Source organism: Micromys minutus (assembly GCF_963924665.1).
Source record: "Micromys minutus genome assembly, chromosome: 23".
Lineage (NCBI taxonomy): Eukaryota > Metazoa > Chordata > Mammalia > Rodentia > Muridae > Micromys > Micromys minutus.
The window spans coordinates 238,645-251,048 of NC_137958.1; the positions used below are offsets into that span (position 1 = coordinate 238,645).

The 12,404-nt window shown below is 42.8% G+C and overlaps 1 protein-coding gene across 1 annotated transcript in view; it reads right to left on the reverse strand.

Moving 5' to 3' along the window:
- Window positions 1-12,404, reverse strand: part of PTPRM (protein tyrosine phosphatase receptor type M) — a gene marked incomplete at its 3' end in the record, with an annotated part of 489,137 nt that overhangs the window by 221,080 nt on the left and 255,653 nt on the right. Inside the window, exon 5 of the mRNA XM_080936340.1 lies at window positions 6,679-6,794. Within this exon, the coding sequence (XP_080792466.1) occupies window positions 6,679-6,794 (116 nt within the window). The remainder of the gene's footprint in view (window positions 1-6,678; window positions 6,795-12,404) is intronic.

Sequence of the window (12,404 nt, forward strand, 5' to 3'; positions counted from 1 at the left end):
GCCTTCCTTTCTTGGGATAGAGCCTTGGATTCTTGAAAGGGGGTGATAAACAAGTAAGCCCCATGATAGGCAAGAGAAAACAAAAAACAGCATTGTGAGGATTAGGGGCAGGGGAAGATGCCAAAGCCTCTTTTCTACCCTCTGAATGGATTCACCCTGACTGGTTGTCAAAAAGTAAAGACCAGAGTTTCCAACCCCAGCCTTACGGTTGCTGTGCAGCAAACTCCCCCCAACCCTGACTTCTGCAGCTTCATCCCAAATATGCACCAGCATCTTTAACCAAGTTACATGAAATCAGTAAATGACCTAGGGTAATTAGCTCTTCCAGGATCTCCCTAGATACCTCAGGTGGTCTTGGGAAGGACACAAAGTAAACCTTTCTCTTTAAATTGGAATACTTCAAAAACCACATCAGTTTGAAACAAGTGATGCTTGCCAGAAGGCTTTCAGAGGTCTCTGTCTGAGGCTTAGATTTGTCAAAAGGATGCAGCTGTGGATGCGTAACCAACTAAAACAATAATGGATGTGATTTTCACCACTCAGAGAGTTAGACAGTAAATGGTTCCTATAGCAACTGAAGACAGTCCACTCTCTCTGCTCCTGGTATTTTCCATTGGTAAGTGATGTTAAATTTATGCTTTAATATTTATGGTGTAAAATACTCAAGTGAAGCTTGCTGAAGGAACCATAATTTTGCCTCTTTACAAATCATTTTGCAGCTCTTATACCTAATAATGAAATGGTTCTAATATACAGTTCTGATTTTCCCTCTCATTATCTATAAATGAAGCTAAAAGCCACCAGAAAATGTAGACCATGTATGACCAGCTCTACCTCAGCCATCAGAACAATGCACATGTGTATTCATATATACATAAACACAAGGTAAAATTATAACTTAATTGGCAACCTAAATTCCTTCATGAAATTCATGAATCCTTGACAATGTTTAGGTTTCTCACTGTGCTTTGCAAAGAGCATTGTGGGTTAAGAGACTGTCTCTACTCATGGCTATGTGAGTATTAGTCCTAGGCCCTGTTTCCAACAGTGCCAATGTGTCCTGAGATAAGTGAGTTCTCCAGGCCTCGGCTGTGGCTTCAATAAGTGGGTATAAAGTTCTGCAAGAATCTATGGGGGAAAACTACCAATGAACCCAAAATCAAAGATTAAATATAACCCAGGAGAGCTCTGTAAATGTCATTATATAATGTTTTTCTCTCACCTGTAGAGATCAGTAATGTATCACTGTTCCTATATCTGCTTCATTTGTTCACTGGACTCTGGTGTAGACCAGCGGCTGCCCATGTGAGAATAATTTCGGTCATAAGATCTCAAGGTCTCTTCCCTCACCCCAACCCCAGCTCCTTGCTAAAAGTATCTAAGATTACCTGAGCTTAGGGGAAAAAAAGTATAAAAAATTTACTAAACTTTGAAGTAACACTTTTGTTTTTCAGGTGGGTTGATTATAAGCGGCTAAGTAGAAACATACAAAAAACTATCAAAAAATTACATCCATTTCTAGACCAATAACTAAAAAAGTATTAAATTCAAAGTGAGGCTATATGTTTTCCTCTAAGGAAAACACTCTCAAATTAGGAACTTAGATGGGATGAGATTTCTAGGAAGGTGGCAGGGGAGGTTCATTCAGCACTACTCTGACTGGTGTACTGTGGGTAAGCTTGTGTACAGTGGCCTTATTAGTGGGTATGGCTATGATTTTTAATCAGGACTCATTATAATCATTTTCTTAATGTAACTCTGAGAAAGTGAAAATGTTAAATGGAAAAAAGTAGTAGTGCTGAAAAGAAAAGACTTGGTGAAGACAATACACTGCATACATCTAACTGCGGCCATTTTGGTGACTTTCCTGATGTCTGCCGTTTATTCTAGACCAGTAGACAAGATTTTATACAGTCTTACACACTCATCTTTGTACTAATGACCCTTCGTGTGGACAGAAGCTGGGGGGCCTAAGCAAGCATCTCAGGAAGCCAAATGTTACCATAAACTGGCCCCTGGATGTAGGGAGCCGTATTGGATTTGGGCCTGGTATTGACTCTGGGCTATATAGCCATAGATACTCAGCTCTACGATGACTGCCATAAAGTCATGAGATTGTTTGACAAAAGCCTCTCCTGATATGTTGGCGGCACAGGAAGACTCTGAGAACAACCATGAAATGTCCTCCTCCCCTCAATCACAAACTTCTCTAGCCTGAGCAAGCACCAGATATCCCCGCCAGATGATCTCCTCACCCCATTCCCCCTACGTGGGAGCATGGACTTTCCCCTGGGCCCTGGTATCTACACAAGAACTGATTATACTCCAAAGTTCCTCAGTCCCAGGACCTTAGTGCCTACACAAGATAAGTTACAACTCCGCTAATGACTGTGAATTCCGGAGCTCCGCAATTGGTGGTGCCCAGGTGTCCCGTGAAGGCAGTTAAGCCTAAATCTTCTAGCTAACAACTGACAAGATACCTCCGTCTGTGTGTGCTCACCAGCATTCCATCCCCTTGTATAAAAGAAAGAACCTGTGTCAATTAAATGAGACCTTGACAACAGAACCTTGCTTGGTCTCCTTTCTTTCTCCACCCCCTTGACCCTCAGGTAGCTCCTCTTTGGGACCCTGATTAACTGGACCTGCTGGACGGGTCACCTGGAGTTCACTTGGAGAAGCCACTGCATCTATGGAGGACTAGAATGCCCCCATCAGCAAGAGGTTGGCAGATACTGTAGTATTCCAGGTGCTGCGTTATATGGATTATATGGTTGTTCTAAGAGGTTGGCAGATACTGTAGTATTCCAGGCACTGCGTTATATGAATTATATGGTTGTTCTAAGAGGTTGGCAGATACTGTAGTATTCCAGGCGCTGCGTTATATGGATTATATGGTTGTTCTAAGAGGTTGGCAGATACTGTAGTATTCCAGGCACTGCGTTATATGGATTATATGGTTGTTCTTTAAATTTTGTTTAGTGTTTATATGTGTGCATGATTGCATGCTGTGTTTGCATGTGCTTCTGAAAATGCATGTTCAGGTCTGAGGTCAATTTATGTAGGAGTTAGTTCCATGTAGGAGTTAGTTCTCTAGCATGTGTGACTAGGGGGTCCACACGTGTGGCATGAGGTTTGGTGACAAGTACTTTCATTTACTGAGCAGTCATGCTGACCCTTAGAACAACATTCTATTTCCTTTTCTACTTCTAAATACTGATGCGTACCATAAAATCATTTCTAAAATAGTTTTCGCTAACTTACAATGAACATCAGTGGCTCCCGTAGCCACACGTAGCCTCAAGAGTCAATGACTACGTAATACAATCAACAACTTCAAAAGAACTCATAAAAAAGAGAAAACATCAAAAGAACTAAACTATACATAAAAATATTAAAAGAATTATTAAATTTTAGGGGTTTCCCCCATCATTATGTGTGTGTGTGTGTGTGTTTGTGTACACATGAACAATCCTGAGATGTTCTCAAAATCAGGCTTAAAACGTGATGAAAAGTTGGTCACAATAGGAAATAAGGTACCATTGAGCACTTGGATGTTTTACATAAACATTTACTTTTAGTGTTCTGTACAGTAGAACATCACATTTAAATGCATAGACTGCGGCATCCAACATCATCTATGAAGAACCTGCAAGAACTTCAGATCCAACAGCTCTGCGTGATCCAGGATGCTGGCTTTAAGGCTTTGCAGATATGAAGATGGCTGCCCACCCAGCTGAGTTTATTTCATAGTTCTGCATTGTAGAAGAATTCTGCCCACATCATCCCCAAGAGGAGATGCCTCTGTCAGTGATAAGATGGTCTCTGTTAAGAGCTACTCCTGATCTTCCAGGGGATTTAAGTTTGCCCCTCAATGCCACACATGGCAGCTCACAAGTGCCTGTAGCTCCAGCTCCAGGGGACCTGATAAACTGCCCTGGCCTCCGAGGGCAGCAGCACAGAAATGCCATCTTATATTTCATTAGATAGATTAAAATTTATGTTCACTACAGCAAAAGGGATGTTTAAGGTATGTTTCAAGCCATCAAAAACTTGGACATTTCATTAGATGTGGCTTAACATGTACCTGTAATACGCCTGGATATTTCTTTTAAGGTCAGGTACCTTGATAGTACCGGTGTGACAGGGTCACAGTCAGAATTCTTGAATGTTGTAATCTTTGCCAGTTCACCCACCTTCCAGAGAGGATACGAAGAGTTCAACATGCACATCCTTGCAGCTAAAGAAGAGATGCAAGTTTCCACTGTCCCTATCTATGCAGGTTACCCCTGCAGCAGTCAGGGCTAGCATGCAGCTCCCGTATCTGTCAAACGGATGTAATCACAGAGCGGACCCAAGAAACTATATGCACAGTGCCTCCTGGGGATGTTCTGAAGGCTGTCATATAGCAATGACATACCCACACACATCATCAAGCAAGGTAGCTCTCTGTCTTCTAAAATAAAAGCCAGTTATCTCCTTATAACACACTAAACACTGTGTAAAATGAACAATCCCACCACTAGTAATGGATTAAAGATTGGAATCCCAAAGTAATGGAGTTGAAGCAGAGGATCTCAGGTCTAGGATAACTGTAAAATCTAAGAGCCAATGTTGTCTTTCTTTTGACAGGGAGTCCCTGTGGGTATCCCTTATGACACTGAACCTGGGAACTCCCGCTTCTCACCATCTCCTCCCAAACAGCACACACACACACACACACACACACACACAGAGGAAACAAGAGCAACTTGTAATTAAGAATTGTACAGATAAAATTGAAAAGAACAGTATCATTTTTTTAAAGGTGCTAAATGCTTTGAAGAAAATGTCAATAAAAGATGTCGATCTTCTTCATCAAGCACAACAGACAACTGAACTGGGTCTCATTAACACAAACATCCACCCACTCAGGCAATAACCCCATATCTGTAGCACAATCAATTAAAATAACTTGAGATGTGGGATAAAAGGGAAAAAAAGCTAAATGCTTATATCAATCTTCAAGTGTGACAAAAAGCTTTTAAAGTAGTGAGTACTAGACTTTTAGAAACAAATAAAAAAGGGTGGATTTAGAATGTGTGATTTTAAACTTTAATACATTCCCCACCTTCCTGGTGGGAAGGTCTCCAACAAAAGCCAGGATACCAGGCAGAAGGGCAAGGTGAGCTCTGTGCCGAGGCCTCCTCCTCAGACACATTACCTGACAGCCCATTGTGGGCTCATCCTGAAAAAATGTTTGGCTACTAGCCACTTCCTCCTAAAAGGGGACTATACAAATGACCAGCTAAGCTCTGTTGATTAAACGGGATAAAGGATTTAAAATCCATATAAATGTGACACTTCCTGTTGTCAGGCTATTGCAGAGGTGCACAGTATGCTAAGAGTCGGAGACAGGGCAGGTGCAGGAAGAGAAACAAGACAAAATGGAAGCCTGCTGTTGTGAGGCAGTGAACACAAAGGGTTAAAACAAAGAGTGCTTCAACTTGGTAGCAAGCTTGAAATTATAAATAAAATAATAAAGTAGAAACGTAAAAGGCCAGGGGTTGTGTCTGGAGGGGGCGGCACAGGTCTAGCACATGTCTCACACGTGTCTAGCACATGTCCAGCACACATCTGGCACATGTCTAGCACATGAATAGCACACCTCCAGCACACATCAATGTAATCCCAGCACTGCAAAACAAACAACTGAAACTCTGCAAAGAACAAAAAGAAGCAAAGCAGCGGGTAAAGTGCTCTAGATTTGAGGAATGAGAGGTATAGCAAACCTAAAAGAAACAAGTTCTGTGATTGGAGCTCAGCAAAGACCACCAGCCATCTCTAAAAGTATACCTCAAAGAAGGTGAGTGGCATTCTGTGGGTAGAAGGTCACTGGCATCCACTCAGTCTGCCCCAACTCCTTAGGGTAGGCACAGGCTCAAGGAACTGTCTGTATACAGAATGTACAGGGCTGAGGCCCCAAGTACCATGATTAATTTGAGGACGCATGCCTAACTTAAATGCTTGAAATTAAAAGAGGTCCTATTCATTTCCACATGAATTCCTGATATAAATTATTTAGAAATTCAGCTTACAAGCTTACAGGAAAGTCTACAAAGCAAGCTTTCTGCTCTTCGTGTATGTGTGTGTGTGTGTGTGTGTGTGTGTGTGTGTGTGTGTGTGTGTGTGTGTGTGTGTAGAGACTGAGAGGCAGAGGGAGGCGGGGAAATTGAGGAGCCTGAAAGAGATAGAAGGAGATAGGGGGAAACAGAGAGCAACAGAGACAGAGGGAGGCTGTTGGGATAGGGAGAGAGGCAGAGAGACATTGGGGGTGGGGAGACAGAGAAGGAGCAACAGCAGAGATAGACAGACAGACAGACATACAGACAGACATGGGGGAGGATTCCTTGGTTCTCTTTCTTTAGGAAGGAAAGGCATTATAGTTTAGAACTTATGATTCTTTGCTAAGTCTAATTTGACAAAACCTCTCAAAGGAAATTACTGAGAAAGAGCAGTAAGAGAAACGGGAATTCTAGAAAGATGAGAAAATGGCAGAACTCGGGCAGTAACTTGGAAGTCTGGAGATCTAACTGATGTGGGGAGAAGGTTTTAGAACAGGAAATGCTTTGGTGTCTCCAGTCCCTCCTCCAGGACGATGTGTCTGTCCTCCAGGACAGTGGAGGGTGTGCACACACATACCTGCAGCCAGAGCCGGTCTCCAGCCACTGCTCTGCCTATTGCGCTGCACTGGAAGGTGGCAAACTGGCCGGCATTGACCTCCACATTCTGAATCCGCAGGAAGTGGGGAGTTCTTGCTACATGAGGAAAAAGAAATCAACAAATTAAAAGGGGACCTGCAATTAGAGCACCCACTCGTAACTAGTAGATACCTTTCCTACTTGGGACCTTCCCATAGCTCATCTGGTGAGCAGAATGTTTTTGCTTTGAAATGTTATTTGAAAGGGTATCATGGGTTTTTGGTGTGTGTGTGTGTGTGTTCTGTGGAATGAGAGAGTGAGAGAGAGAGAGAGAGAGAGAGAGAGAGAGAGAGAGAGAGAGAGAGAGAAGAAGAAGAAGAAGAAGAAGAAGAAGAAGAAGAAGAAGAAGAAGAAGAAGAAGAAGAAGAAGAAGAAGAAGAAGAAGAAGAAGAAGAAGAAGAAGAAGAAAAGCCAGGCAATCTGGGATAGAAGCAAAAGAGAAGATATTTCATTGTTCCTGCTGTGCAAATTACAGTAGCTCAGCAGTCTCCTTGTAATAACAGATCTGTATTAATAAAGATTATGCTGACGCCTAATTGATGTTTTGAACAAAAACATATTAGATATTTATGCTCGCAATGTGAAAAGAACAGTAAGAAGTTAAATGATGTTGTCAAGGAAACTCTGAAACCCAAATACAGAACTGTGCATAATATATATTTTAATACAACTAATTGGTATGCAACATTCCCTCTGTAATATTTCCCTGCTACCAAAAATACTATCCCAATAGACACACTGTGGATGACGCTGGGCCTGCCCGGGCCGGGAACATTTTGCTGATTCCTTATTTCTAATTCAAGAAATCCAAATGATTCCAAACGCTAAGCAGTGCAGTCTCCTGAGGCATTTGTCAATATGAAACAGCTGTATCCACAAAGAACCTGTGCTCAGTCAGAGGAGCTCACACTGATGTCCGCACCGTGCTTCACACAGGTGCCAGGAACTAGACTTAGTCATGCCTCGCACGTTAGTCACGAAAAGACTCTCCTATTGCTATGACATATTCAAAGGCAGGGAAAGAGGCCAGAGCAAGAAGGAGGTGGCTGCTGAGTTCTGTGGGTGGGGCAGATAAGGCAGGATAAGCAGAACGGATTCATTACGCCTTCAAGCTTCCCCTCCTTGCCAGTGGGTCTTCAGGCCTGTGCACACACTGTTTTGAAGGATGTGGTCCTAGTCTGGGGACCCAGTGACTATAAACTGACAGTCATATGAGCCCCAGCATTGCAAACAAAGAACAATGGATGTTACACCAGCAGCACAGGAAAAACTCATTATTATTGGAGGCCAGCGATAATTCACGGCATTCACCATGCTTAGTATGCGGAATGTTCGAAATAGGCCCTCTCGGAGCAGCATAATGATGGACTGCTCTTGTTTGGTATTAATTTATTAACTTCCAATTCTAAGAAAGCCTCACTGACTCAATCGAAATCACTCCTTACTCTAGAATAACATAATTCTTTGGTCTTTGAAGACATCTGAAAAGCTTACCTAAGTCAAACATCTTTCCTACCTTGTTCCAGGGGCACCAGAACCCCTCCCCCCATTTTTCTTAAATCAAAAAGGGAGCCCTCGAGTTTTAAGTGTCAGAGGCTTTTCCAGGAAACATTCTTACAAGTTCTATGTTTCTCATATAGGGAGACTTGACAAGCAAGAATTTCCATGTCCAAAGCCCAGAGCAGATCACTAGGCTGCCCTCCTCCATCTTCTCTGCCTGCCTCAACAGTTCCTGCCCCACACAGTCCCTGTGGAACTACTGTCCTTCCACAAAGCCCTAGCATTCTCTCAGTTTGTCCTGGGACCTTCGGTGACTGTGATAACAAGGGCAGGTAGAGCTTGGTGTCACTGCCTTCCCACAGTGGGCTCACAGTGGTGACATTTAACCTTTAGAGCTGTTTGCTTGAGGTTTCAACTGCTGCCACAGAATTCTTTTCTTCCACCTTTGCTCCCTCACCTTTGCCTCCATAAATTTTTACTACATAAAAATTATAGCAATTGTACCAATGTAAATAAAAAGCAAAAAGACTACTGAGATTTCACACACACACACACACACACACAAACACACACACACACATACATACACACACACACGGGGGGGGGGGGGAGAAAATTAGATTAACACCCTCATCTGAAAAATCTAAATTATTTTTAAGAGTCAACATCATATAATAGAAAATTATACAACTCAGACAGGCTGGGTATAAGCCAAGCACACAAGCACTAAATATCTGTGCACAGTACAGGAAACCTGTATGATATATGAAATGTGTATAAACCTCTAGGTGATACACATGAAAGATAAACAAACATGAATTCCACATTTCTACTCATGATTCATTCCCACAATTATGATTATTCAAAGACACTATAAAATCATTAAAGAGATTCCCACACGATTGTTCCTAAGTGGTTTAGGTAATGGATACTCAACATGCAAACTTATTTCAATAACTGAAAATATCTCTAAAACAGTCTATCTTCCCATATGAATACCAGTGCAAAAATGAGATGGTGCCTCAGTCCTCTGTCCCCAGGGGAGTGGACAAAGGTCAGTTCTTAACTCTATCACATGCTTCTTTTGCAACTGGTCCCAGCAGATCAACCCTCCTGTGACTCTTAGGCATGTGTGAAAGAAACCTACAGTCTAAACGGAGGAAGAGCTCCTAGATCCACCTTATGTGAGCAGCCCAAGGACCACAATTCTTTCAATGCACCCCCATGCACCCCGCATTAACTCAGAGAGAAGTCTTCAGGCCCTCTCCACAAAGGAAACTGCTCTCTTCAGATCCTGTAGATTATCCTGAAGCTGTTTGTATTTTAATGTTAATAAAATAACTTCCTCAAGAAGGGCTGCCTAGTCACATGACTCCAACTTAACTTTCCCATTTTAATTAGTAAAATAAAGGAAAGTCAGTGACTGGGTGGGGCGGAGTAGGTGAAGAGGAGGGAGGTCTAAGAGGTCAGAGGATGAGAGGTCAGAGGACAGAGGGTGAAGGTCGTCGTGGCAACATGGAGTTTCCCAAGGACCAGCTAGACCCAGGTGATATTAATTGGCATTAAATAGCTATGAACATTAAGGATTTTATAGGTCTAGCATCTTATATAAAGGGCAGTTTGTATCTTTGTCTATTTGATGTAATCTTGTTGTGTAGAGGGTTTGTGGATTGAGAGTTGAACATATAAACCTGTATGAAAAGCTATCAGGCTGTAGAGCTGTGTTTGTGTAGGATTTTGGGGTACAGAAATACCCCAGGACATAGGTGGAGAACAGATGGTAGTAAACTGCCAAGAGAAGGGAGTTTCGAGGAAGAGTTGGACCGAGGTGGCTTGAACCAGGCTCCAGGGGTGCACGCGGCTCTGTATCAGGGTCGGGCCTGAGGAGTGAAACCTCAGGGTCGGAAAAGAGATTAACCATTATTATTTTTTAATATTTACTGCAATAGGTGGTGCCCAATGTGGGTACAACAAGATCCCAGCCTTGTCACAGCCTTCCTTCCTTCCTGTCTTCCCCTGGACTCATCTGCCAGCAACAAGGGACACTCTCCACAGTTCTTCATGGTTACCCTTTCTCATCGCTGTCAAAACTGCTTCTGAAAGTCTCCTTTCCAAGTCATGAGGCAGATTTTCCCCCTGTTCACCCTTCTTGGGGGTCTCTTCTAATGGTGAGGCGTCACCCATTAGAATGCAGACATTTTGCTTGGCAGAGCACACAGGTCTTCCAGCAGCTGTCTTCTGCCACCATCAAGGTAACAACCAAGAATACAGCAGATGGGCTCTCCAAGAGAAATCTGCAATCCCATATAAATAGCATAACAACAACAACAACAACAACAACAACATCTCCCAAGGTCTTAGAAGCAAGGAACCTATAAAGGTCTACATGAGAATATGTATACATCAGCCTTGAGCACAGCTCTTGATTACAAGAAAATATGAAAACCCTTTGGTCAGACATTTACTTCAAGTGTCCAATTCTTCCTGTAAAGGCACAGCTGAGAGGAAGGCAGCCAGAGAAGGCAGTAGTTGCTGTTCTTAATTGGTAAGCTCTGGCTTAGTGATCTGGTTATCTGGAGTCACACAATCATGATATTCTAGGCATGTTTAGAGGATACAAACACCTGAGAACAGCTGTCACGTGGAGGACAGCTCTCCTTTAAACAGATCTTTGCTGCTAGTGAAGGGGAAACTGAGCACAGAGAAGACATGAGCCATGGAAAGCAGGGGCTGGGTTCAAATGGGAGGGAAGCACCCAATATACGTTAACCTTGGAGAGCCAAATTTCTCTAATAACAACAATGGAGTTTTAACAGGCTGACAGACCACAGTATGAGCTGGCCTGATGCAGCGAGCCATTCATAGAGGCATAACTTATGATCAGAGAACATATAGGTGGTACTCTAATTGTCTTGGGTCAGCCTTAATTATAAACTTGATGCAGCTTAGTATCATCCAAGTAGAGCTTTAGTTGGGAAACTGACTTGATCAGATTGGCTTGTGGACATATCTATGTGGGACTGCCTTCATTATTACTCAATGAACAGAGGGTACAGCCCACTATGGGCAGCCCCATGCCTAGACAGGTAGTCCTGCACTAATCAGAAAGCTATCTAAGCACAGGCCAATGATCCAGCCAGAGTGAACTAGATAGCATGCCAAAATGCCTCTGGCTCCTGCCACATGCCATACTTCCCATGCACTCCACCCTCACTTCCCCCAAGGAATGACAGTGACCAGGAAATACAAGGTGGAATAAACCCTCTTTTCCTATGTTGCTTTTAGTCAGATTGTTATGGAAACTAGAACACAGGCATGCTATTTGCCAGCCCACTGGGGTTCCATCAAGTCTGCAGGAAGTATCTTGTCCAGGAAATTCCCCCATCTTTTCTCAACCATCTATGCTGTGGTCTTTTCACAGTCTGGGTTCCTTCTTTCATTTCCCAAACTATCTTTGAGACATGGACCTCACCTTCTGGGAAGCTTCTGGCACACTTTTGTGTAAAGGGTGAACACTCATGAGTGTGTTGAGTGCACACACTCCCTAGACCCAAGTCAGTCTCCTACTTTTCTCCTTTAGAGGGCGCTTTCAAACTGAGAGCTTCTGCTTGGACTGAGGTCCTGACTTTTTTTTCTAGAATCCTCTCAGGAAGTTCAGGGTGACTGAGTGGCCCCTTCTCACATCCTTGTTGACTGCATATCACTTCACATCTTCTCAGCACACTACTCTTGCTGTTGTAATTTACTAAGGAGTGTTTAGATCCTACACAGCTTCTTCCACAAAACTCAATGGGGCTCCTCCCCCAAACTCTCCTCCATTGCTGATTTTCCATGAGCTAGGGAAAATGGAACCCTTACCTAATACCTCATAGTCTCTCAATGGACTCAGAGATGCCCCCAAGCACAACTGTCTGAGGTTGAAAATAAAAGGCTAATTAGAGATAAAATTTAGCTCACAGTTGTAAAGGAGCACATGTCACACAGGAAAAGATTAATGAAAAAACGTTAGCTCTTATATTGAGCAAGTAGTAACTTCTCTTATCTGACTAAAACGGTTTAGATGAGAACATAAAGTAAAACAAAGGGAAGAATTGACTTTTGTGTACATATATCCAATAAGTAGTAGGTATGTGTGTGCATGTGTGCATGCCTGTGTGCATGCGTGCA